This window comes from Rissa tridactyla, chromosome 4 (assembly GCF_028500815.1).
Source record: "Rissa tridactyla isolate bRisTri1 chromosome 4, bRisTri1.patW.cur.20221130, whole genome shotgun sequence".
Taxonomy (NCBI): Eukaryota; Metazoa; Chordata; class Aves; order Charadriiformes; family Laridae; genus Rissa; species Rissa tridactyla.
In genome coordinates, this window is record NC_071469.1 from 10,992,409 (window position 1) to 11,020,113 (window position 27,705).

Below are 27,705 nucleotides of genomic sequence, written 5' to 3' on the forward strand. Positions count from 1 at the left end.
TAAACCAGTAAATATGGAGTTGTCATGCCCATGCTTGAAAGGCAAACAGCAAAGGAATTGATGTAGGAGTTCCAGTGGGGTGCAAGGACACAGATATGTCTGTGGTGTCCTGATATAAAAAAAATGTCTTGTTTACAGAGTACAAATAAAAGGTGTAAGTATTTTTGGTAAAACGCAGCAATAGCTGTTGCAAGTTGATATTTAATTTTTAGATAGTTTCTGAGAGTACTGGATTTTGAAATTGACTGTTTTTGTTGGTAGGTTTAATAATTGCAAAATCAGTATCTTAAATTAAGGAATGTAACAATTTAATCACAGTCTAAAAAAATAATCTTAAAGTTACGTTAAAACTTGCTAGTTTAGAGCAAATGTCCTACTTGTTACTGACACTGCTGTAGGTCTTGGCTTTAATAATGTAGTTCATATGTTTGCTCTCTGAGTTGTGGTGGCTTATTAATTGTTCCTTCTAAGAGTAACTGAAAATTTAAAAAAGAATGCACAGTAATATACCTTTGGCTGGTGTGGCTTGATATATCAACTAGTTTAAGGCTGACCACCTTTGTAAAGGGCAAGTTGCAAAAAAAAGTGAAGTCAGTACTAAAAGCCTGTGCTCTGAGAAGGGTTTTCCAAAACAAGTTTCATTGGAAAAAATGACCCCTATCTTTTAATTTCATGGTTTGATTAGAACATTTAATTTAACAGTAAGAATCAAAACAAAATGCTTAGTTGTATTTGACTTTCCTGTTCTGGTAGGGATTTCTGTGAATACAGGTTCACAGGCAGGCTCAACTGATGAGGCAGTGTCTCTGTATATCACACAGCAATGAACAGGTAATTCTTGCTGTCTACTTAATGTTCCAAATCATTGTGCATGATTGTAAATATAAACACGAATAAAACAAAGGAAATGGAGATGGATAATATTAATCTTCCAAACATGTACATGGAGTATGAATGCCTTTAAAATTTAAATGTATAAAATGTTTCTGAAATTTTGAAATGATGAATGTTTCATTTATTTCTGTTTTCAGCACCTCATCTCGTATTGCTAAAGGAATAGACTACACAAAAATGAGCTTTCATGGTGCAAGTGGTGGACATGAGAGATCAAGGGACAGACGCAGATCAAGTGACAGATCTCGTGACTCATCCCATGAAAGAGCAGAATCTCAGCTCACTCCATGCATCAGGAATGTTACTTCACCAACAAGACAGTATCATTCTGGTGTGTTCAGATCAATAGTTTTTCAAGATTAAAATTCTTAAACTTAATGACTATTTTGTTAAAAGCATACAATAACAAGCGTTATTTATGGATGCCACAACATAAAGATTTCTTACATGTGCCGTGGGCTGGTAGTATGGTTTTTCGATAGGTCATAGCTTTCTCTGCAGTATGTATTCTTACATAACGCTCTTACTTAGTTCAAATCAAAAGAATAGTCTAATTTTTCTAAGATAGTTAACGCTTCCCCTTTGCTTGGTGGTGTTTAGGTATTTAGAAATATAGGAAACACTTATCTTTTTTTTTTTTTAAGTGACAAAACTTGATTTGTTTCTTTGAACTACAGCACTAAACACAAACTGTGATGCATAGCTTCTATATTATGTTGAGTTGCTTTTTCAGTACTAGAATGCTAAATTTTTCTTGTAAAGGCTTTGGGGAGACAAGGTGGCTTTGATGTCTAAGTGGTAGAAACTTCAGGATCAGTTTTTTTGAAGTTCTGTCTAACTAGAACAGATTTGATTGAAAGAATTTGTACTTAACATACCAAGTTTCCATGTGTTGTGCCTGGAAAGATATACACTGCATAGAGCTCATGTAAATCTGTAATTTCATTTCCTGTTTTTTCTCCTTCTACTTTGTCCCTACTTAAGATCGAGAAAAGGATCACAGTTCATCTCGACCAAGCAGCCCTCGCCCTCAGAAGACTTCCCCTAACGGTTCCGTTGTTAGCATGGGGAACAGCAGCAGAAACAGCAGCCAGTCAAGTTCAGATGGGAGCTGCAAGGCTGGTGGGGAAATGGTATTTGTGTATGAAAATGGAAAAGAGGGAGCTCGGAATGTAAGAACTTCTGAACGAGTAACGCTCATAGTGGACAACACTAGATTTGTTGTAGATCCTTCTATCTTTACCGCACAACCTAACACAATGTTAGGCAGGTTTGTATCTTTTTTCTTTTTCGCCCCCTTAATCTCTAACTATAGAAGAGCCATAAATGCTTCATAGATATTAAAACTGTTTAAATAGCTGTTGAACTCATATTGCTACAGCCGATCGGCTAATGTTTAGTATTAACAGTTTGCAAAGATCTTTAAGTAAAAAGTAGATGTAAGTTTTCCTCTGTATTTGGCAGACATGACAATTATCTCTATTATATAGAGACAAAAGAGTTCATAAGTAAATTAACATGTCATGTTGTACTCATTTCCTTCCATCTCACTGGGCATTGCTTCTGCGTTCCGTCTGCCTCATTCCATCTCTTGTTTTTAGAGCTAGTTGCTTCATAAAACAAAGTAGTGAGTATAGATAGCCTGTTTCAAAATCGCAAGGAGGAAAACCTTGAAGGGATTTATTTTGCTTGAGGGGCCTACACTGACAACATTCAAGCTCAGCACGTTTATCTTCTGAAGTACTTTTTGGACAGAGGAATGTCAAACAGTCAGTATAACAGGTCAGAGCCTCTCAGCAAAGAGACCTAAGACTCAAAATGGTCAATACTTGAATGAAACTTCACAATACGTGTGTAATATTTTCTGTAGAAATTATAGTGAGCAACATATTTAACATGTTTACTTGGTGGGAGAAGATTCTATACTTCATTTGCTCAAATACTGGCTGGTTTTGCATTGTCCAAATATAGAGAGCACCCATACAAACTTGTGGCAAGAAAGAAATGAAGGTTTATGTCTGTGTCCTTTGGATTTGTCTTTTTAATTAAAATGTGGCTGTTTCTCAGCCCATTAGGATATAATCATATTTAAAAAACATATATATAAAACTATTTTCCAAGGTACAGGTAATAAATACGATTAACAATTTCTGCTTTGTTTAAATCACCACTGCATGGGATAACTAGTACCTTGGTTCCTGTTCTGTAAGAATTCAAGGGAAACAGTTACAGAGAAAGCAAAAAAAGCTTCTCTGTGTAAACAGTAAAGGGAAATAAATAGAAGTAATCATTAAAAGAATTAAGTCATTGATGTGAGGCACTTGTATATGTGTATACATGTAAAGATCCAGACTAACGAACTGGGGGTGTATCAGTGTGAAGTTAGACAGTGAAATAGTTTCCTTTCTCATGCCCAGCCTCAGAGTAAGTGGTGCTGGCTCTTGCACTAGATTTTTTTGTGTCTGTTGCTGAGTTATGCTCCCTTTGGGATTGGTTCAAGGAACAAGCTTATTTTTATCTTCTGCTAATTCAAAAGTAGGTTAATAAAAATATGGAAATAGTGCTCTAAAAGGCAAGTTAGTTATAAACCCACTTTCCCCCAATGTCAGTTCACAGGACACTAAACAGGAACAGCTTAGCTAATCCGTTCTGGGAGGTAAAACTAAGTCATAAGAATGTATTATGTGCCTTAAGTCTATATCCTGTCAGACTGCCTTTTTCCTAAATGTTATTTCTTGTCTTGAAGAGTGTTCATAAAATGCATTTCAAACCGTTCAGTGAAAAAAAATTTCCTTTGTTCTCTATTACAAGCATGCACAGTACACCAACTCTGTTTCTTGTAGGTTGTGTGTGTGAAAGCAAAGCTTTGCCATTAGGGTATATTTGTAAATAAAACAAAGAGTAGATGGCAATACTTCTTGAAGCATAGGGTGTAATTCTGCATCATAGATGTGTTTTAAAAAGTCAGCTTTTTTTCCTGGTGATCTAATGGGATACTGTAGATACTGCTTCGGACTTGTAGCTTTCTCCTTAGTCCGACTTTCCTTGCATCCTATTGGGGAGAAATATGCTGTATATGCTGCCCTTAAGTACGAGTGTTTTCTATCAGAATGTTATTTTAACTTTGGAATTAACTGAATGTTTTAAATGAAATTGAGGTGAGTTGCATGTACTTGAACACTAGGTTCTGTGTCTTAAACTACCTCAAATGTCTCTAAATAATGAGAATTCTACAGCAAAACATGTTCTTCAGCTACATCACCCCACAAATGCCAAAGACAACTTGTTTCGGGTTCCCCCCACCTTTGGCACTGGCAGGAAATGGCCTGGTCTAACTTTTGTTTTGATCAAAGGATATTGTCAAGTTAAGATTGAAGAATAAAACTAGACTTCCCTGAGTTACACTACCTGCTTTCTATTTTTCAGTGGTCTTGCTAAACATAAACTAAACTGAACAGTGTACATACGTACGAGAGAGAATAGACTGTTTTTTCCCTTCCATTTCAGTACAGTTTTTCACATTTTACTTTTCAGATCTATTAAAAAAATAATATATCATAGTAAGGAATTTTAACCTAATTACTTTTATTCTTGAGCAGGATGTTTGGATCAGGCAGAGAACATAACTTTACACGTCCTAATGAAAAAGGAGAGTATGAAGTTGCTGAAGGAATTGGTTCCACTGTGTTCCGTGCTATTCTGGTGAGTTTTCAGGGACAAGTACTGTTAGGACAAGCACTGTGAGTATTAAGAGGCATAACTTCTTGATTTCTCCATTTCTCTTTACTTGCATATCTGGACTTTGTAGATGAATTAAATAATGTTGTTCTTGCACTGCTCTCCAGAGGGGAAAAATGCTTGCTAGGAAAACACCCCTAGGTTTTTTAGACATGTGCATGTGACAGCCAGGGGGAGAGAAAGCATGCATGAAATAAACAAAAAAAAATACTGCCACTCCTATGTGTCTAGTTCAGATATATTCGGCCCTTTGTATGCTGAAATTAGTTAACTTCAGGTAAAAGGACAAAAGCAAACTTCAGTCTGAGAAGAAAATGGCCCCTTTACATATTTCCTATTTACACAAAGAAGTAGAGCTCCCATACTGCTTTGTCAGTGGAATCAGAATAGCAAAAGCTGAGTGAAGTATAGATAAAACACAGTTTACATGCACCAAAATGATTAGTATTAATAGTTGTCACTGAAATAAAGTGCACTGCTCTAGAGGCAGCTCAGAAAATGGATAAATTTGAGGACAATAAAATTCACAAAGCTTAACATATGTTGCTCTTTCACATTTTAGGGGGTTTGCTTGTGAAGAAATTCATCAAAAATGAAACGATGAAATATTTCTGTCAGTGAATGTTGAAGTGCATTAATTTTTTTTTGTTTGCTGTGTTACTACAGGATTACTACAAGACTGGAGTGATACGCTGTCCTGATGGGATATCTATTCCTGAATTGAGAGAAGCGTGTGACTATCTCTGTATCTCTTTTGAGTATAGTACTATTAAATGCAGAGATCTCAGTAAGTACAGAATTTATTAAAATAATTTGAATTATATAAGACTAACTTAAGCAAATATATGGGGGGGTTAATTCTGAATTGTATCCTTTATTAAAGTAAGGAATGTGGCTGACAGTACATGAGCAAAATCTGTCCTTTTTTATCTCTTAGTAATAAAGCTCCAAAGACAATGGATGCACACCTTTTGAAAAATAATGTTTCTGATATTTCAGTATCTGATCTGCAGATATTTTTCTGCTGTGGTCAGCTCAGCGGAATACTTAAAGTCTATCTATGCATTTGCAGTACAGATACAGTAACGTTAAGTGGTATCTGTTTTGCAGAGGGTAGAGAGGATAATTTATTCAGCTCCTTGCTTATGAGAATTAAGCCGTGTTGCTAGCCAAAGTAGCCCAGCTTTGCTGGTGCTGTAAAGCTGCATCGCAGTTCCCAGCGTGTAGTGTCTCTGCAGCTTGTTCCTTCCTTGAGTGCAGACAAAGTTTTGGCCAATGTTTAAACGACCTGGCCTCTGCCTTTGGTTCCTTTGATCCGACGGTGTTTGTGCAGCGCAGAGCCCGGCGCCGGGCCAGGCTGTGGAATTCCAGCTGTGAGATCTGCACGGGACACCAGTGCCTTCACCAGCAGCGCTGCGACCTCACGGCGTGTCGCCTGCTGAGTCACACTCTCGGAGCACTTTGTCCTCAGCAGAAGGATTTAGCAGCTCATGCTGTGAGGGTTTTGATAGGCTTTGTTTTTAAGCTACTGCTTATGAAAAGTGGGTTGCATGCACTACTCTTTCAGCAACTGGCTTAAATAATGTTTCTTTCAGGAAGCCCGAGAAGAGTCTTACGCACAATTACTGAATGTTTAACAGTAGTAAAACATGAAGATCTCCTCCAGGTCACTTCACTGTCTGCCCAATATAATGTTAATATCTGCAGGGCAATCCTATTAGTTCGAACTTCTGGTAGACATTTGGAAAAGTTCTGATCCGTATACAAACTAATAGACTAAATGTCTTTACAGCTGTCTGCAGTAAATACTACAAAATAAACAGAACTGCTGAGTTTCTTACTCCTGTCTTCATTTCTTTACCAAGCTTTCAAATGTGCCTATGCTTAAAATTTTGTTCCAGGTGCTCTCATGCATGAATTGTCAAATGATGGTGCTCGCAAACAATTTGAGTTTTATCTAGAAGAAATGATTCTGCCACTAATGGTGGCCAGTGCCCAAAGCGGTGAGAGGGAGTGCCACATTGTTGTGCTGACAGATGATGATGTTGTTGACTGGGATGAAGAGTATCCTCCACAAATGGGAGAGGAGTATTCACAAAGTAAGTTTTTCACTGTTTCCACCAAGCCATACTACGGTAGAGGTAGCAGTAAATGTGCTGATTTAACTTTTTTGTACATAAGCGCAGTTAACAAAGTCTTTACAACATCCTAATGCCTCACAAAAACTTAGTTTTGGTAGTTCTGCTTAGTATTCTGCTCTACAGAAGTATACATTGCGTGTTACATTCAAATCTAATTAAAGACAGAAGCTAATTTTTATTAGTAAGGTATTGTCAGTCAATGAGGGGGCAGGAAATACTTTTTCAGAAAGAGCTTGATGAGAAAAATGGATAGGAGTCGTGTTTACTGTAGGAGAACAACTAGAGGGTTTTTTTTGGGGGGGCGGGGGGGAGAGCATTAGTATTTTAGAAGTGAACAGTTTGGTGTATAGATGGGTTAAGGCACCTGTGAATGGAGTGCCCTTCCCTCCATCAGTGCTCTCCTTGTAGCTTCAGTGTGAAAACTTGAAATTCAGGGTTTTATGGGGGGATGTAGGAGCTTGAGATACTCTTTGTACTCCAGTAGTATAAAAGCTTCTTAGAAGGCTTATCAAGGTATTACAGTTTTGCTTTGTTTGGGGGTTTTTTGTTGTTTTTGTTTTTTTTAAATAAAAAACACCCAAATCACCAACAAAATTCAAAAATCCTTACATTTTTGGAGGATGCAAACCTCTAGCCCTTCCTAAAGAAGGGAGGGTTGATGTGAATATAGATCAAATGTGGCTGTTCTAATGTAGTAACACAATTGGCTCAGGCTTCTAGGATCTTTTATATCTCAAAGATGTCAAGTGAAAATCCTCCTACCTAAGTAATTGATTAGGCACACACTTGCCTTTTCCATTTATACTTTTCACAAACAGTTGATTTGGATCTGTGCAGCTGTATGGGATTGATGGCCCTGGACCCTTCTTTTAAAGTGCAATAATTAAAATTTCAAAGGTGTCCCTCTTGTTCTGCTTCTCAAGTCTGGGTTTTCTGAAACTGATTTGCAGATCTCTTTTATGTAATGACAAACAGCGTGGAAAGATTTTTTTAATGTCTGCAGGAATTCCATCAAAAAGGGAAAAAAATTGAGATGTCTTTTTTTTTTTTTTTGTGGAGTTGGGAGTATATAATGTGGTTTGCTCTGTGAATTGTCCTGTTGCATTCCTAAATCCAACAAAAAAAACCCTAAGTGTATAAAACAGACTGAATTGATAGGGGAAAAAGGCATGTGCAACCGACCCATTTTACAGTCCCTTCAGCCATTTTTCTGATTTCTGTGTTGGATATTTTGAGATCTTGAATCTCTCCCCCTGTTCTGAAATAGAAATACTAGAGTAAAAGAAAACAGTGAAAAAGATAAATTTTTTGGTTTAAGACTAGAAGTTTAATCTTTGAATACAGTTTTTCCTCATTAAAATGTATTTTTAGTTATTTACAGCACGAAGTTGTATCGATTCTTCAAATACATCGAAAATCGAGATGTGGCCAAATCAGTTCTGAAGGAAAGGGGGCTCAAGAAGATCCGACTGGGCATTGAAGGTACGCGAAGGATTGCTTACTCTCGGTGGGGGGAAAGGTCTGCTGCACTTCTCTGCTTCATCATGGTCTCTGCAGCTGAAGAAATGCGGGTTGGTGTTGTCTTCCATACTGAGGTTAGATGAGAAAACGGGCAGAGGGGGAAGGGTACCGAGTAAACAACTGGTCCAGCTACAAAACCCAGATACAGGCTCATGGCTGCTCTACAGGGTGTACCTGGCTGCTAAAGAGTAACTTGGGTGCTTTCTACTGACTCATGACTTGCATCTCATGCCATTTGCCCTTTGGTTTTCATGAAAAATCTGCTCTGTGCTTTATCTGAAGCAATGATGCATTTTTACGGCTTTGTATATTCTCTTCTTGGTCTGGTGCCCTTTTCAGGGCATGAGATGAAAATTTTCATGGTAAGTGGAAGGTAGATATTTTCTTTCAGGAAATACAAACCTATCAAATGGATCATTGAGGTGCAAAGAAATATTAATCTGAAATAAGCATCTTGTAAGTTAGGAGGCTGGTGTGTAAAATCTCAGCTCTGGCTTTGCAAAAGACAACTGCGTTAAGTCGTCTTAGATTTTTATGGTGAATGTAACAACTGGATTTCTTTGCTTTTCACTTTGCTTCTGACTGCTGACCCAAATAGTAAAAAATCCAGCCTTTATAATTTGCAAGATTTCTATCATTCACTCACCAAGTTGTCATAGTTACATTTGTAATTTGCCAGCCAAACCCAAATGCTTTTAACTGCTCGTGATCTCTAAAATAAGTAACTAAGTTCAGCTGACCAAGGTGTGAGCCTTCAGACTGACCTGCCATTCAACTAAACAAGAACTGGTTTTGTCTGTAATGCTGGCAAATACCAGATCGTTTCTGCTGGCACTTCTTGTTTTAGACAAAGAACAACTGTTTGACTAAACTTCAATGCTAGTGCCCCACACTAATATGCAACTTTCCAGTAATGAAAATTATTGCCTGGGCAGAGGGGAGAGGTGACTCAAACACCGCATAACCAGAATCAGTAGTTTGTCTAAAAGGATGCATTTGCATTATTTGGAGGAGCTGGGAGGAATGCGCCAGGATTCCACTGGGGAGATTAAACCACAGATCAGAGCGATGCTCTTCCCTACTTTTGAGATCTCATTTCCAGCTTTCCAGGTCATAGTGTTTCAGAAGGAGCCAGCTGCTTCTGGCTCAAGGAAGGAGCAATGGGCTTTGCCTGTGAGTTGTCTGGTGGCGATATATTCGTTACCAATAGCACTGCAGCCTCTTTCCTTACTGTGCGGCTGGTAGTTAAACTGCTGACTGTGTTCCCCCTGCATAGATAACATTAAGAGCACCACCATGGCATCTGTTCCCATTCAGGATGTTGATGGTGACAACTTCTGTTCTTCACTCTGCTTCCACGTTCTTTCTGTAAAAGAAAACCCCGAACTAAGCAGTCCAGGAGAGGTTAACTGCTGCTGCTCTCTGTTTCTTAGGTTACCCTACGTACAAAGAGAAAGTGAAAAAGCGACCGGGTGGCAGACCCGAGGTGATTTACAACTATGTCCAAAGACCGTTCATTCGCATGTCATGGGAGAAAGAGGAAGGCAAGAGTCGGCATGTTGACTTTCAGTGCGTGAAAAGCAAATCTATTACAAATTTAGCAGCAGCGGCAGCCGATATACCCCAGGACCAGCTTGTGGTAATGCACCCTACCCCGCAAGTAGATGAGCTGGATATTCTGCCCATTCATCCTCCGCCCAGTAACAGCGAGATGGATACCGAGGGACAAAACCCACCGCTCTGATCTGGACTCTTACTAAAACAAAAGCATGCTACTTTAAAGTGACTCTGTACTCAGTTCATGCTACACTGCAAGTCCAGTTTTTTCCATTGTGTAACAGTGTTTAGGATATTGCAGTATGGACCTTGGCAAAGACCAAAGGGAGTACCTGGTTGTTTTTGAGAGTACGGATCAACCATCCTGGGGTTACAGTTACATACATGTATGTGTTTACCAGTAGGTTTGTGACATTGGTGATTTGTACGCTGGACTGTCCTCACTCTTCAGCCCATCAGGACCAGTGGGATGCTGGTGGCTTAGTGTGCATCAGTATTGTTACACAGGGGTTAGAAAGCAGAGTTGGAATTGATAGTAGCACTTTAAATGGTTGATAAATGGAATTTGAAGCCATTTTTTATAAACGTATTGCACAATACTAACAAAGTGCTTCTATCAAAAGTATTAACTGTAAATAGTTTTGCTCTGAATAGACTGACCCTTTTACTGTATATGGTTGAGCACAAAACTACTTACTATTGGGTTTTTGGATTGAGGACATGATTCAATTACCCATGTAACATCTTGTTAAATTTGAAGTTCTTTAGTGAATTTTTTCACTTGTTTGCAGCGTGAGCCATGTTCAAAACTTGTGAACAACGGATAGGGGCTTTATCTTAAATTTTGCCTTACCTTAATCTGTTCACAAATATTTATTTAATACATTTTTCATAAGTGTCATGAATTAGGAAAATGCAAATGGTTCATTCTTCATTTATTAATGATTGTAAACAAGTTTTTCATGCAAATAAAGTTTCCATTATTTTAATGGGTTTGGATTATCTGTGAATGAGACTAAGCGTATGGATGAGTTTGGAGAGTAGTTGCTTTTCTTTCCTCAGGGAAGGATGGTTAATAAGTGAAAAATAAATATTTCTTAGGGAGTCTGACATTACCAGATTTCTCTTTATCATCTCTTTGGTTTTTTCTTAGTATAAACTTGAATCTAGGAGCATGCAATAATAGCTTCTCTAGAAGTTTATTCTAGTGGCAAAACCGTGGAAGTGCGTGTAAGTAAGGCTAAAGAAATGATAAATAGGCAACTGCTTCTAGCATGCACCTTCAGCAGGGTTTTATCAAATTTATTTATCAAAGTAAATGCTCCATCTTAGAACAAGGGAAACATTTATTTTAAAAATATTTAACTGTCTAATACATTACACTTTAACAATATTTATAGTAAAGGATTCTTACAAGAAAGAATAAACAGCTTTATGGTACAATTAGTATAAGAAATATCCACATGGGGACTGTTTTGCAGTGTAAAAACACACCATACATCTGAAATGGTCATTTGCATATAAAAGCTACCACTGATGCCAGTGAGTTGCACAGTGATTTAAAAAAAAATTTCAAACAACAGAATCCAAAATATACAAGTATTGCAAGCTATACACAGCTAACCAAATCGACACACAACACTGGAGCAGGTTATTCCACTTTGTCTGAAGTTACACATGGTAGGATGAGTTGCATTCTGATACTGCTTTTATGAAATCTGTACATAAAAGCTTCTCAGTCCAACAAGTTTCACAGACTGTAGAACTCCACCAATAAATGCACTTTGATATTTGGATGTTGAAGCCAGGTGCATCATTTACAAGGGCCATGGCAAGTCACTGAAGTCTACGGGGCCACCAAGACCTGCATCTGCTTCAAGAAGGCTCATTATTACTGCCATTGCGGCTTCGTCATTGCTGGGGCTGCTGGATCCTTGATCGTTGTCAATCATATCGATGCCTATATGAGAGTTCTCCCCTGCAAGCAGAAACACAGTAAGTCGTCAGAAGTTCAGTGTTATTTTGTTCACCGCGCTTGCCCTAGGACCTGAAGTAGAATATCTGAACTATTCTGGGAGTATTAGTCCGTTTGATATTCAGGTTGCCACAGTTTCAAGGATACCGCTGATGCCTGGTGTCGGAGCACAAAGGTCAGGTCACTGCTCAGAAGTGACCAGTGTGTGCCTTGTAACGACAGCCTTGTGTGCTGTACTTCAAAAGTAAGTCTACATCTAGGAGTCAGCCCAGCCTTCCTTCTCATCCTCAGCTGTTTAAAAGCATTTGCAAAAAGCAGGTGAGAAGTTCATCTAATTCGCACTGATTCAGCAGGAGGAGAGGCTTTCTAAGTACTACCTAAAAAAATAACAATATAAAGCAAGCTAGCAAAATAGGCTGCCGGGCTGCTCTCCTAGCCACCCCTGTAGGCAAACAGAGGGGTAGGTCATGGGCTTTATGCCTCAGCTATACACTGCAGATGGTGAAAGCATGTTATTGCTAAAAAACAATCATCTTGTGACAGTTGTCTATGTGTTTAGTTGGTATTGAGGCACCTTAGTGTGTGACTTCACTTACCAAGAATAGAGGAGTTGTCAGAATACGGGTAACCAGAGTTATCTTGGATTTGCCCAGACAGTAACCCAGCTGAAGAAATGTCCGGAGTGCCACCATTCAAGATCTTGAAAGAAAAAACAGAAGCTGTGTTTTATGCATGAAACATTCCATTAAGTCTTAAATTGCCCTATATTGGGATTTTTAATACAGGGAAGATGGACTTCCTGCAAAAAAGACCACCCAAGGGCTAGCTGATCAGACTAGTGACAAACCAGGAACAGCTTCCTCTGTATTATGCCCATCAAGCAAGCGTCACATAGACAGTATATGGCCCCCAGAATGGAAGAGATGAAGTCCATAGTACATGCTAAGCTTCTGAAAGTAACTTCTGAAAAGCTACCAGAAAAAGTCCTTAGGGGATTTCTGTGAGTCATCTTTGTAATTATTCCATCTGCAAGTGATCGTAATTACAGCTAACTACAGAATGCTTTTGAGTTTACAAATACAGTACATGTAACGTACTGTCAACTAAGATCCTTCATTTTAGGATACAATCCTCCCCGGTAGAGCTGAGCACGGCTCTTCCGCCACAAGCCTAGCCACGTTCTGGTGTGGAGCAGCACTGTGTACACCACGGCTCGTCAGAAATCAAACAACCTTCCGGGGATTTGTAAATCGCAAGGCAATAGCTGAACGTGAACCACAGCTCTGAACTGCTGAGATGTGTGTACGCTGGAAGGTAAGTACTTGTGAGCTCCCTTCTGAGGGCAGCGTCAGCTGGAACTTGTATTGTTTCTAGCAAACGTAGTCTTCTAACTAAGGAGAAATATTGAGGGGGTACCCTATTAGAAATACCCAACTCTCCATGTCTATTTTCCTTTATTCTGTTACAGTAGCCCTTACCATATGTAGCTGTTGAGTTATCGTAGGGCAGAAGAAGCAAGAATAACCGTTCCTAGAATTGTAACTCAAGTTTGTTCCAACTTCAAGTTTTATTTCAAAAACAAAGCAAGCCAGGAATAGACAGAAATAGTTACTGACAGCTGTATGCTCCAGTACAAGCAATTCTTGTGTATAGTCATCATCATTTCTGAGGGGAAAAAAGTAAGTCTGAGGCAGCATTTGAACGCCCAGAATAAGGATTTGGATAAGTGCTCCTCTTGCCTTGAATACACCTTCCGTAAGCAGCAATTTACTAGATGACTTAAATGCAGGCAGTACGAGCGTTCAGGTGGGTAAGTGTCGGTAATGGTACATGAGTGCTGCTCAAGCATCTTAGAACAAGGCATGGTACATGGTATTGATTTAAAAATAAACTGTCAGTGCACAGTAAAGCATCTTGTTGTCATATTTTGTGCTACAGCAGTACAGTAAAACTATCGTGAGTCATTTGAGCCCGGTCAGTGCTCCAACGATAGCACTTCCAGTGCTCACCAGTGTGTGGTGTTAAAGAGTTTTTGGAGGATCAAGAGATAAGAGGAGGACCCTTTCTTGCAGTTAAAAAAAAAAAAAAAAAGTGAAGCTCTAAAGAGCAGGTGTATTTCAAAAGCTGCCACTGTTTAAGAACTACTGGTCTTCTTCAGGGACTACTGTAAAGGGATTTTGGCCACCAGAATACTTTTGGAGCCAGGACGAGTTCAACACCACATGTCATTTTACGAAGGTGCTCTCGTGTTGCTTGCCACTACTGCTACCAGACTCTTGGGAAAGCTTGTTCTTACCTTCTTGCCTCCTGGGGAGGATGTGTCCGGCGGGGGGGTGCTGGTGATGTTCAGTGGACTTGAACCGCAGCTAGAGGGTGATGATCCTCTTATCCTAAAATATGGATAAAATAGGCAATGAAGTTACCAGCAACTTTGAGAGTCAGGAGTTTCAAATGCCGGCTTTAGTATAAGGTGGCATAAGCCCAAACTTCCTTTTTGGAATTTCCCCACTTCTTCGGTGTTACTCAAATCAGCAGTAGCAATGTTTTCATTTGCAGCTAGATAAACAGTTAGTTGGGTGTAAATTGTCCAGCTTGCTCCGTCTGCAAGCTTTACCTCCTCGCCTCCTTTTATTTGTTCCTGTACAGCCTTCACAGGGAGTAAGAAAGAAAAGGTCCTGGGTACTGAGGAAAGCCTCAGTTTTCGTATTCTACTTCAATTTAGAGCAGCTAAGAATTCGGGCTGCCCCAGTCCGAGTAACCTAGACTCCTTAAGTGAGCTACTGCTACAGAACAACACCGGACATCTGGTACAGTTAGTGCTGGTTTTTTAAAACTGTCTGAAGCAGCACTTTTCACTTTAATTTTCCATAGCTTGATCAAATATAGTTTTTTTTTTTAATTAATGAATAATGTGTTAACTATAAAACCAACAAGTCTCTAGACTAAAGGGAGGAGGGGTATTTACAGAGAAAAGCAATGGAAATGGGAATCTTATCCTTGGCAGTGTTCCCCTGGGAAAGCTGAACAGAAGGCAGCTTTGGAAAATAGTAACAGCTGCTGAAAAAGGACTGGAACTAACCCAGGGTCTCGAAATGAAATGAAAACATGGGTGGTAAAGTTATACTACTACACTCACTCCAGCTAATTAAGTGTTTTACAGCTACTAAAAGGGATGGTTAAGTTTCAAAGTACTGGTTGAGTCTTGGTGTAGTGGTGTTGGTTTTTTTCTCCTCTTTCTTCTTCTTCCTATTCTTACAGACAGGAAAGAAGCCTTATGTGACAGGTCTGCTGTTCCCTTAAACAATGATGTAAGTAGGCTCTGGCCTGCAGCAGAAACAAAACTATAAGAAACAGACTGAATGTTTTCCTGAATTGCAGCTCAGCAGGGTTAAAATACTGCCACTAAACATCTGCCGGACGAGACCACTTTTATAGGAAAGGCAACAATTCCCAAGAGGAAATTCATGAAGAACAGGGACTGTTAGCCAGTAGAAATTAAACGATACCCGCTGAAAGCAGCTGCTCGGACGGGTGAGAGAGATGAGGTGGCTGTTGTGAGGAACAGCCGAGTATTCCTGCAGCCCATTACTGAAGGGTGCTCCAAGAGTTCTCCATGAAACCAGAGCGCTACAGCTTGACTTTTAGACAGACTGCCCCCGGGCAGGCAACGCTCGCGTAACCATTGTGTCCTTGCTCAAAGAGCTGGGGGAGAACTGCACGAGCTGAACTTACATATCTAACAACGCGAAAAGCATCTGAGCAAAGTGGATCACGTGAAAACAAACATTACTTTTTTGGCACGTAGTCAATAGGTTTGGCAGTTGGAGGTTGCGCCACTTACACCCTTAAGTCACTGGAAAAAGAATGGTCTGGAAGGGATTTTGTTTCTAGTTAGCTGTTCTTTTTAATTGCTGTTTCTGTTAAACAGATAATTACCACCATTACAAAAAAAAGTTCCAATATTAGTCTTTTCCAGTAGAAACCTGGAAGGCTGTAACTTCTTCATGCTTTCACTATGGGCTTTGACTGCCTCAGGAATTCTGACTAGGTAGCTGTAGCTGTCTACTTATAAAATACAATTGTATCATTCCATATTCAGCTTGAAGAAGGACTTCCTTAATTTCTTCCTAAAGAATAATAATGATTTTCCTCTAAGTTCATGCCATTTTCTCTCACCTGTGAATCTCCATGATTTCTTCGGCAATCATCCTCCCTATTTTACCTGCCCCAGCTCTTGTTCCACCTGGAATTCCAGGCACAGTAGGATGGGTCCTTTTTGGGCCACCTGAAATGAGGAGGTATCTTAAGGTCAGATAAAAGTTTGCAGACCTTTTCCAAAAAGTGTTTATATTTAGGCATGTTTTGACAAGCTGCAGGACCTTCTGAACTGTATTGATTTCCAATGAGTACCTACAAATGTATGGAAAGCTCTGACTTGCACGGAGCTGTGCTATGTCTCTTAGACATCCCTCTGTGCCAGCGGATACACAACATATCCCTGACTCTTACCAGATTCTGGTCATTTGAAGCATCTGGTAGTACCTGTCGTCCAGACTTCATAAAGAATAGCTTGTCAGACCTGCTTTATTCTGTGCCTGAATAGGTTCATCTCCAAACATGTTTGCTCTTTGCTATGTGTGAGGAACTTACCAGCTCATATTCCATTTAATATGGGATAAGCCCAAGTTACCCGATGAACATAAATAAACCCCCTGTAGGTAACTGCAAGTATCTAAAAATGGAGGAGACAGTGAGGTCTACACAGTTAGAGGCTCATGGTTACTTGAATATGATTTGACACTTGTAAAACACTTGAGAGGTAGTCATTGGGAAGGAGCCCAATATATTCCAAGACATTGTGAAGAAAAGATCACGTACTGAAAGAGCAAGCAAGCCCTTATCATTGCTTATGCATAATGGGAAATAGCCTTTTTTTAGAAATACATATTTAACAACAGCAATCCTCAGTATCTATGACTCAGACCCATCAGAAGGTGAGGAGGTTCACCTTAAAGGCCATCAAATCCTTAGCAGAGCCAGAACCACTTGAAATTAAACTTCACTCAATTAACTTCCTTTTCTGGGGACAAGAACTGTCCCGTATGACGATATTGTACATCTGGTTTCTTTTCAAAGGCTGTGTTGTGGCAAGAATAAGCTTATCCTATTATAGAACGGTTTGTTCTATATTTTTTCCCATTCTCAGAAGGCCCAGACACCACATTACTGCCATTACTCCACCTCCAGTTACTAACCATCATGCCTACATGATGGCTTCTCTTCCTGCCACTGTCAGCTGTCCCATGCTTTGCCACCCTTCCTCCTCCATAGTTTCACTTACTGAACCTCATTTTTCAGAGCAGAGTTAACTGAAAAGTCCAGCATTGCTGAAGTCTTGCACTGTTCTGCTAAGTGTATTGTGTACAACTTAAGAAGTAATTCCAGATGTGCAATATCCTCACTCTATGTCTATAAAGGCATGGCTGATAAAAATACTATCTAGTAAACAGGGTCTCTAAAAGCAATCGTTCCCAACTCTGAAAAGAATCTCAGTACTATCACCGTCTCTCTTCCCCCTGCCCTTCATCCATGGGCTGTCACTACCTCCTTCTGTTCCACCGCACTTCAATCCTGATCGCGTAACCCCTCATTATTAGATCAAGCTCTGCTCCACATTATGCTGCACGCCACTCCTTACAAAAGAGGATCCAGTGATCTGCAGCATTCCTGACAAGCCCATGATGATCACCAGCGGTCAAATCGCCAAACCATATTTATGATCCATTCAGCTGCACCGACCACAGAACGTGAATTCACTGTGGGATGATACACAAATAGCGCCATGCAGGAAGGCAAACATGTCCCCTCTGTGTCACTCCTCCAACCCTGTTTATACTTGTTTCTTTAAGCTGGTCAAAGAGAAGTGAACGAGCCAGTTAATATCCGAAATAGATATTTAAGTTCAACGGGGCAAGAACTGCATCAGCACTCTTTTGCCCTGAAAATTATTTTTCCTTAGGATATTAATAAATTCTCAGTGCAAGAGCGCAGCAGATTTGTGCATGCAGGATTAGCTGCTGACAGGCACAGCTGCCAATAATTTCCTCAGAGTCCAGCAGTTACCTTCTCCAGCCTGAAGCACACTGTCCATGCTGTGTGGAGAAGCCGCGAGCTGTGGAAAGGCTGCGTCTCCACTATCAAGTACGTTGGTGCTGTGGATTTCAAGAATTAGAAGAATCAGTGATAGAAAACCCCGCGAAAGAGTTACTCTGCCAGTGGGGCAGAATGGAACGCTTCAGGGTTTAAGTGGAAACAGGGCAAAGCAATCAGCATTTACATACATCTGCTACGGGAAAATACTTACGAAACGACTGTGTTTGTTGAGACAATGTATTCTACTTCTTTGGTCCAAGGGTTCATGAAACTGAACCAGCGACTCCGCAGTGTAATAAAAGAGCCATCTTTTATTTTAAACTTGTAGCAGTTAGTTGTAATTTTTTCTCTTGTCTGCAAAACTAAAGACAGACAGGAAACAAGTAGCCATGTGTCAAACAGGCACCATGACTACATAAGTACAGCCCTTATCGGAGAAAACCAAGTTAATTCCTCCCTTCACCCCTGAAGAAAAACACTATTTCTGCAGTTATCCCCCCTCAGCCAATCTGCACCTCCAATGTTCACTAAAAGTCCATGGAAATCTAACATAATCATCATATTGTTTGGCACATGCAGCATAATGTTCTTAACTAAAGCAGTTGCAAAAAGAGACAGAAATCTTTTCAAGTTTGTTTGGTTTTCCTAATAGGCAAGTGTTCCCAATATTTTTTACAAAATTTCTTTACTGAACCATTAATGATCATACCTTGTCTATGACATTCTGCAAGATGTGCTATATCATCTTGATGAAAATATTCGTAACACGAAGTACCTAGAAGTTCCTGGGGTAAGTACGCCAGAATGGCTGTTGCCCTTGGGGAAAGGAGGTAGAGGAAAAAAAATAAGAGAAAAAAAATTAGTTTCAAATTGGAGTATTAGTGACAGATTACTAAAACTCACACTGAAGTTGTGTAAGGCTCAAGTAATGCGGAAAAGTATTTTCAGCTTAGAAGGTAAAAAAAAATTCATTAGAAATACTCTTTTATTCTCAAGTACTTAAAAAAAGTACGTAACACCAACAGCCCTCAGGTATTATATTTGACCTACCACCACTGGAGGGGATGTAAGACTTTCTAAATAGCTTTGGAGGTATATTATAGTTTTTGAGAATTTAAACCTGAATAAAGCTGACTTGTAGCAGGCACAAGATAATACAAAGCTTTCTGCGTAAGATGCCATTGAAAAATAGACATCAAAGGTTGGAAGAACTGCCGTGTTCCTTTGCGTACCCACAGAGCTGCTGCTGCGCAGAGGCCAAGTTGTGGTGTAACAAGTGTTTCAGGAGAATTTTCTCCCCTTGAGTCACAAGCCTAAGAGTGAGACAAGAAAAACACCCACCAAACACTGCACCCACACCCATAAAAAAGAAACTTTAACAAAGAGAAGTTTCCTGAATAAACACTAGAAGACCTACTGCGTGTGTCTGGTTTAAATCGGACAGGAGCATGAAGCAAATAAAACAACTTTTTGTTCCATCAGAACCGGCAGCAAAGTCACCTCGCCTTCTTCCTCATCAGACAACTTTAGAAGGAAATACACCTGCAACCTGCAACATGGGAAAGACACGGATTCTTGACCTGCCTCCTGGATAGTGTTCAAGGAGCTGTTGGCAAAGATGGAGGACAACTCAAGGAACTAGGAAAAGATGACTTTGTGCATCAACTTGGTAGCCGAAGCCTTAAACTAAGTTCAAGAGGAAAAGGCAAAGCAACACTGCAGGTAAGGTGGCAATAAGCTATACAACAGCCTAACACGAGGTGAAAGGCATTCTTGACAAGGAAGAAGCTATAGTGGGCCGTGCTGAACACCTGGAGATCCGTATGGTAAAACAAGACAACAAGAATTCTTTTTTGAGTCGATAATGATTTAGCAGCTGTAACGACTTTATAGGGTAAGTCATCTAGCCCAGAATACCAACACGAAAATTAACAGATGGGGGGGGGGGGGTAGGAGAATTGCTGTTACCTCGTACATTACGGATGTGTACGCGTGCCCTCAGAAGACAGCGTAAGACAGACTTTTGAGGGTATCGGGGGAGAGAGAGTACATTACTGCCACCCTAGCACACAGCCACCACCTGGGAAGTCATTCTAGGACTTCCTGGTGAAGGAAGAAACAGATGAGAAAGAAACAAGGTAGGACAAGCCATCCAGGAAGACCCTGAAATGTGCACCATTTAATTAAGAAGAGAGAGAACACAGTCAGAATGAAATCTGCAGGAGCCCTAGGGAAACTGCTCAAGAACATCAGAATAGAAAGTAACATGGCTGAATGACGCCAGGGTAAGACTTTGAGATCCTCACCCACAGCAATGGAGAACAAACAAAACTAGTGAACCACAGTGAACTTTGATTTTGTACCATTTCTTAGAAGAAAATTTACTGAAGGAAAAATGATAGTTCCTTGAAGAAATCAGTGTGAGAGTCACGATTCCAAACTCTTCCAATGCAAATTAAATAGGAAGGGTAATAAGGAACAAAGCTAGGTAGATCATCACCTCTTCTGCAATCTCAAAAAAAGCCCAAATGAGGTATTATAAAATTCACAAATTAGTACATAATAATAACTATGAATAAGAACAGCAGGAAAAGCATTGAAGCACAAACCCCATAATATTTAAATGCAGGGAATTTTTGTATTTTCCCTGGACACACTTAAAAGCATTCAGTACCAACCAGGTGGCTTACACCTGAAGTCCTCATTGACAAGGAGCTCCAAGACCTCAGCCTTGGAGAAGGAACCATTACAGTATTTACGTGAGAGAAATTTTCAAACTGGCTTTTGTCTGGTGAACCTTATCCCAGTACACTTAAACAGCTCCAAGACTGCTTTGATGAATTATCTCTGACCATATTCTAGTAAGCAAGGAAGGAAACTGTTCTTGTCCTTCTTGAATTTCATCCTTTATTTACTTTTTTTGTTAGCTTCCTTCCCCAAATGAACAAGGCAGCTTTGAATTCTGAAGCTGTATATGATGTCATCTGCATAGAAAATAAACTTAATTTTACCCTCACATTCAGCATCCAGAGTCGCTAAAAGCACTGAAGAAATAAGAGGTGGGATAGTTCTCTTTAAACCTCTGTTCTGTGTAGCCTGCCATTTTGAGAGTGAACTGTTACGTAGTTCTCTGACTGTGGTGGCTCAGCTAGTTAGTACCTAATCTATAGCAGTTCTTCCCCAGGGACCATGAGATCCATAAGGACAAAAAGTTAGCGTCACAGAGAGTTTAGGAAGTGTTTCTTTCCTGCATTCCTTTGGGCAAATGACAAAGGAACAGTGCAAGTCTATATGAACAAAAAACCCTAACATGGAAATAAATTAATAGTTTTCAACTTTTACAGGTGCCTAAATATTCCCCAGTGGAAGCAAGGATCATGGGATGCCAAGTTTAAGCCTACAGATGAGGCTTACTTTTAAAAAAATCCCTTCCAAAGAGCCCTTTGAAGTAGCATACACATTCCAAGGTCTGTAAACAACAGCTAGAAAACAATTAAATATGAGCATATGTGTTTAAATCCAATGGATCAACATTTTCTGAGTCTTACTATTTTAGAAATACTTCAAAATTATCCATCAGGGGAATACATCTGATCTTTTGAAAACAAAATTCGTTCACAGACTACCATACTTTGGCACAACAGAAGAGCACGCTTTCTGAGCAACAGGAAGGCTACAAATGTTCTTATAGCTCCCAGAGCGATCGCCGGCTCTAAGCACTGCTGCTGAAGAGCTGGTAGTTCAAAAAGATTTCCATCAAATTAAAAACAAAAAACCCAAACAACCTGACCGAAAAAAACCTCCAAAACCAAAAACCCAACCACCCCAACCAGACGGATAACACACACACAAAAAACCTTCTCCTTAGTGCACTTCCTCTCAAGACTCTCAGCTCTATTTCCTCTCAAAGTCCACTAAAAATCAGCTGACACACCAGACACACCCTGAAACAAATTCCAGCAGGCAGATTCTGGCAGAGTTTGGATCCTGGCCCCTTTTTCACATTGTCAGCAACTGAGCCTAAGCCAGAAGCAACCCGGAACAGCCTCATCTGGGCAGTCTCAATCATCTTGCCAAGGAAGGGACCCAACCAAGCCCTCTCAACCAACACAACATAACCCCTCCATTAACACCCTTCAACCACCGTTCTTCCTTTGACGATGCCAGTTATTTTGAAAGATGACCCAGGTCATGTGTCTCTGCTACTTAAGAAAATTCAAGCAATTTCTTATGAAAAAGATAGGAATTAGCCTTTTAGATAAGTAATAAAATTGATGTTTGAAAGAAGATACCACACTGGTATAAGTTCTCAAACCTTTTCCAAGAAGCAAAGCTTATGAAAAGCTTGCTTTCTTATAAACACAAAAGATCACATGCAGAAGTATTAACTCAGCAGAATATGTCCAAGTATATAGTTAAATGAATGTATATGGTATCAAAGCCTGATGCAGCCTGTACCGTAACTTAGCTGTGTAGTGGTTGCAAAAGTTTTCAAACCAAGAAGAGGGTAGTCCAGTTTAAAAATAGGACAGCATATTCTTCTGAGGATTGCATATATACATTCCCCTAACAAACGGGCAGAAATGATCCCTGGATTATTACAGTAAATCATATTTTTGGAGGTTTGGATGTGTTGTTTTTTTTTAAAATTTAATCAGTAATACTGAATAAATACAGAGTAATAGCTTTGAGCTGGGTCTCAAGAACCAAAATACCTTGCAGTCAGGATTAAGTAAAAAGCTGAAAAGAACAGTCATTTCTTTTTTCAGTAGTATTTACACTGCTTTCAGTAAAGCTGTCAGTAGAGCAGTGTGGGACAGTGACTTATTGTGGAAGTTACTACAAGTATTCTTACCTCTGATCTACAAAAACAAATTTCCCATCTATTGCATGTCGAGAAACATACTCCGTAGGTTTCACCCTGATCTCACCGTTGACTGGCTGTGGTACTACGTGAGGATGCAGCCGTCCAATTGCAACAAGACAGCTTAAATTACAACCCTCATTATCTGGTTCATTATCTTCATCTAGTCCCATTTTTGTTGGCGGCCAGCTTTTTAAATATCCTGTACTATGAATAGTGCAAAAGCTTTTGCGGTCTGCTGTAAAAAGAAAAAAAAAAAAAAGAAAAAGAAAAAGAAGAGGCAGTTAGGTCATGGATCTTGAGAACTTCATCTCAGTTTTGCTAATAACACATCTCCTCTCTTACCCAGGAAATTTGGGATACTGTTCACTAAGGGATTTTTCATCACTCCTGCATCAATGCAGCGAATCTGAGAAATTCAATAAACAATTTATCTCTGCAAAACCGTTGTTTATACTGAAACACCACACAGTTTAGACCAAGGTTGCTTTTGATAATCTTTAAGTAGAAATTGCATCACATTTTATTGTTTCAGCAAAGGATGCAAATAATCTAAAGGACTGTTGGAAGAAATTAGTATATTAATAAATAAGATGCTTTTTCAGCTTAACGTGAGGCTCCTACAAAATACAGGAACAATTTGTTTGGCAGAATATACCCTGTTTGGGGTACAGAGGGGACAGCTGTACATAGAGGTGAGGATGAAGATTCACAATGTCGAGTAAGTCAGGATCTGAAAGGAGAACTCCTTTTCCTCAGCACAGAGCAGGTCCTAAAACTGCAAGGAAGACAACTTCCATAGAGAGGCAGAGTTAATAGGCTTATGCCAAACCGCACAAACTGTTTTCCTCAGGGATGAGCACTACAGCACAACCCAAGGTTCAAGCTGTGTCTGAACCTCGCAGGAAGGACTTGGGGCAGCTGGCACGTCCAGAGACAAAACACTGAAGTTGCCTTCTGTTCTCCAGTTGACACTTTCCACTAATATCAAATCTATAACTCAAAGTATTCAAAGAAGAAACTTCCAAATTTGGACTAAATAGATATTCCAACATGTTCAGAAGCCTGCAGAGGAAAAAAAATGTTACCAACTTTGATAACGTTATGACCAAATACTTCTGGTGTAGAAATGCTATGTTTCCAGTACCCAGAATGTACCAAAACCACAGATGAACTCAGAATAAACTCATTTTTTAAGGTGGATATCCATCCAATTATCACTTGTCAAATATGGAGCAAAGAAACAGAAATGGGCTCTTCTTTGTTGGAGACACTGGCTAGAAGGTCACGACTGAATGTGATATAATCATCAATGTCTGAAGAAGATGCAGTAACCACACCAGGAAAAAAATAAATCAAGAAAGCAGAGAGAATAATTTGGCTTTATATGCTAATACAGTGTGTAAGGGCTACTTCGGGGTGGGGGGCAAGGGGAGGAGGAAGTACGAAGTAGTAACAGACCTAGACATAGTTCAATATCTTAATAAGAAACATTGACAGTGTTCAATAAATGTAAAATTTAACCACTGCAAATGAGCAACTGTATTAAAAAAAAGCCCGACAGCCATTACATTTGGTAATAAAATGCATAATTGTTACCTTTCTTCTTTGAACAGGTTGAAGGAAAATCCTTGTCTTCTACTTTGACTGAAGGTCTGTTGCACTTCATCCTACAAAAGAAGGACCGTCTGGCTCCAGAACACAGTCGTGATGGCCCAGGTGTTATATCAGTTTTAACTGGGAGTCCAGCTGCAGCAAACAGGAAGGACAGAGGAAGTGAGGAAGCCGCCTTTGTCAGGTAGAGAGTTAACCACGCAAATGATTACAGTACACAACCCAACTGTACGATGTTTCAACTATGCTGGGACTTTCACAGAAGTCCTTTTATATACTTCTTCAGAAGCAGAAATCCTATTTTGGAGTTTTTCGTAAGGGAATACGTGCAGAACTCAACTGACCATATCAACATTAGAATTTCCGATTACACTTTTTAGCGTGAAAACATCGACGCACACTTGAGAACACAGGGTTCCAAATGCAAAGATTAGCAATTATAAAAATCCACACAAGTTTTGCAATAAATGTGGTTTCTTTGAACACTAATCAACTGATTAAAAAGAGAGAGAGAGAGAGAGAGAGAGATTATTTACCCATAACCGGAGCAGTACTTCATACATATAGCTACTCAATAGGCCCATGACCCTTCAGACTGGAAGGCTTTTCTATCACAACACCCACCCAGAGAGCACATACGCATGCACAGAGCAAAAGAGGCCCAGTGACATTCCAGGACCTCCTCAACTGGTGTGTTCCCAGACATCAGGTTTCTTCATTGTTCTGATGGAAGCCGGGGCTGGGGGGGGGGAAGGTAGCAGGGACTGCAAATCCCCAAGATCTCTGGTTATGCGTAAGAAGTCTCTAGCCTCAAAGAAGTAAGTCCATATGAACATGCCCTGACCTTTACCGTGTTCTTGCAGGAGATTCTTGGATTCTTTTCTGTGGAAAGTAACTGGAGAAACACAGTGCTAACACACACATCAACTCTGGGAGCCAACAGCAGAGTGCTGGTACAAAGAGAGCTCCAGGAGGATGCCTGGCATGCATCAGGAGCACACGTATCAGCAATGTCAGTGATGCAGCTGGAGCGCCAGGGGACATGGATTGAAGAGCTGATGGAGGATTCAAATCACATAGCAACTTTTCCACAGCCTGCTCTCCACTTCAACCATTTTTGCATGGGAATATCTATAAACATGTACAAAAACTTGTAGGGCCCTGTAGACTTTTAACATAAGGAGGAAAACAACGATACCAATGTTGTAGTGTAAAGTTTGCCTCCCTTAACTTTAGAATGGAGTGAGGTCACCTCAAGGAGGTCAGGCTGTCCTGCACCACATGCACTCCAAACTGCTGTTCAGTGAGAGTACAAGCTGTGCCTGAGTCACTCATGCCAACGTAAAAATAAATACATACATACTAGTAGTCTTAAGAATATGAGTTCTTGAAATTCTATCAATCAGTCTATCATAGCAGATGGGAAGACTGTAATTCATAGTATTTATTTTTGCCCTAACTTTGTCAGAGGCATACAAAAAAAGGAGCTAGCACTGGATATACATGCTTGACAACCAGACAAAACCAGGAGCCAGAAAAACTTCAGCTGATCCAGCTGGAGCCTCTAGGCTCGCTGCCCTGGAATGATCTCTCTCAGCTTCAGTTTCTGAAGCTGAGCTGGTGGCTTCTTTGAGATGAGATCCTGGAAATTTCTGCTTCTGACAAGCATGAGACTTAATGACCTGAAAATCTGCACTTTTAAGATACCATCTTCTACTTAAGCAATGCAGACTCCTGTTATGAGACTGAATTTAAACACCCACTCACCTCAAAAGCAACGCAGATACAGAACTACTTTAAAAGACCAGAGTGAAACAGAGCTAAGATACATAGCAGGAAATTATTCCAAGGACCAGGTTAAAAACCTTATAAAAGAAAGGTTAGGTCATTGATGGAAGTGGTAGTAATAAATAAATAAATGAATAAATAAAATCCTCTATCTTGACTAACAGCTAAGGATAACCAAAATAATACCGAGTATATTCTGACCATTGAGAATGACAGATGTAGAACAAATGCTTCAACGGAAAAAATTAAACTTTTGATGCCTGGAAAAGAGAGGATACCTCACAGGTGCAGTGAGTTAAACTAATCCAAAAATACTGCAGTGCATGCCAAACCTACTAGCTTCTACATTCAGATAGCTGTTTCTTCCCTTTTTTCTTTTTTTTTTTTCCCCCCGTCTTTAAGCTCAAACTTCCTTGGCATGACACACAATCCAAACAGCACACCCCACAAAAACTTTCAATATTAGGCAAATATTCAGACTACATGACACTTTTTCAAAAGGTGGCAATACTTACTTTTTGCATCTATAAGTCTTTCTCGTGGCGCAGTGTCAGAAGAAGAGAGCTGCTCCTTCACTTTGGCAATGTCTTTAGGATGAAGGTAATCAAATAAACTTTGACCAATCAAATCATTCTGTAGAGATTGAATATTCAGTCAAAAATTAAAATAATTGTTCAGTATTTTTTCCCAATTTTAGCATCCTGTATTGGGTTTGTGTGGCAAGGTTTTGGTACTGGGAGGACTACAGAGGTGGCTTCTGTGAGAAGCTGCTAGGAGCCTCCCCCATGTCCAATAGAGCCAATACCAACGGGCTCCAAGAAGGACCCGCCACTGGCCAAGGCTGAGTCCATCAGGGACAGTGGTAGTGCCTCTGGGACAATACATTTAACAAGGTGGGGGGGAGGGGAAACCTGCACAACAGCAATTGCAGCTGGAAAGAAGAGTGAGAACATCCCATGTCTAAGTTGAAAAATTCACGTGAGTGAACTGGAAGAACTTTAGACTGATTTTTCCGTATTTGTTTACACTCCCAAGTAGATAACACTTTTACAGGCCAGAGGGTAAATCCCCGATCAGAATGCATCAGTCAGTGAAGTAAAGTTAGTTCCTTTGCGCCTCCTTAGTTTGGATGTAAACCAGAAAGAGTCTTCTCTAATGACATCGGAAAGAAGAGCTCTTTCTCAGCTTTCAAGACAGACTATTCACATAAATACCCCCCCATATAAATGCATAATCATAAAAAGCTTTCAAGTTTTTAAGGCCCCTTCCTACCCATGGCAGGGGGGTTGAAACTAGATGATCTTTAAGGTGTCTTCCAACCCAAACCATGCTATGATTCTATGATTACTTAAAATGGAAAAGAATACCTGACTGTAGTTGAGGATCTTGAAGACAGATTCTGAAACAAACAGTATCTTCCCTCTGTCACAGCCCACAACAAAAAGAAATCCATCTGCTGC

The 27,705-nt window shown here is 39.9% G+C and overlaps 2 protein-coding genes across 12 annotated transcripts in view; one reads left to right on the top strand and one right to left on the bottom strand.

Moving 5' to 3' along the window:
* The window catches only part of BTBD10 (BTB domain containing 10), a 31,600-nt gene extending 20,473 nt beyond the window's left edge, over nt 1-11,127 (top strand). For all 7 annotated transcript variants that reach the window (XM_054198686.1, XM_054198683.1, XM_054198682.1 and 4 more), the window contains 7 exons: nt 1,032-1,225; nt 1,879-2,164; nt 4,494-4,596; nt 5,299-5,419; nt 6,534-6,731; nt 8,145-8,255; nt 9,728-11,127. In XM_054198686.1, the coding sequence (XP_054054661.1) occupies nt 1,072-1,225; nt 1,879-2,164; nt 4,494-4,596; nt 5,299-5,419; nt 6,534-6,731; nt 8,145-8,255; nt 9,728-10,038 (1,284 nt within the window). In that variant the 5' untranslated portion in view covers nt 1,032-1,071 and the 3' untranslated portion in view covers nt 10,039-11,127. The remainder of the gene's footprint in view (nt 1-1,031; nt 1,226-1,878; nt 2,165-4,493; nt 4,597-5,298; nt 5,420-6,533; nt 6,732-8,144; nt 8,256-9,727) is intronic.
* Nucleotides 11,128-11,190: 63 nt separating this feature from the next.
* BMAL1 (basic helix-loop-helix ARNT like 1) overlaps nt 11,191-27,705 on the bottom strand; it is a 51,872-nt gene continuing 35,357 nt past the window's right edge. For 2 of the 5 annotated variants that reach the window (XM_054198676.1, XM_054198675.1), the window contains exons 9-19: nt 27,613-27,705; nt 26,761-26,878; nt 24,443-24,592; nt 22,835-23,081; nt 18,689-18,795; nt 18,191-18,341; nt 17,950-18,038; nt 16,003-16,111; nt 14,123-14,216; nt 12,423-12,525; nt 11,198-11,829 (exon numbers count right to left, since the gene is read on the bottom strand). In XM_054198676.1, the coding sequence (XP_054054651.1) occupies nt 11,669-11,829; nt 12,423-12,525; nt 14,123-14,216; nt 16,003-16,111; nt 17,950-18,038; nt 18,191-18,341; nt 18,689-18,795; nt 22,835-23,081; nt 24,443-24,592; nt 26,761-26,878; nt 27,613-27,705 (1,422 nt within the window). In that variant the 3' untranslated portion in view covers nt 11,198-11,668. Of the gene's footprint in view, nt 11,830-12,422; nt 12,526-14,122; nt 14,217-16,002; nt 16,112-17,949; nt 18,039-18,190; nt 18,342-18,688; nt 18,796-22,834; nt 23,082-24,442; nt 24,593-26,760; nt 26,879-27,612 lie in introns of all 5 variants that reach the window. The other 3 variants (XM_054198680.1, XM_054198678.1, XM_054198679.1) reach the window with 3 other exon arrangements.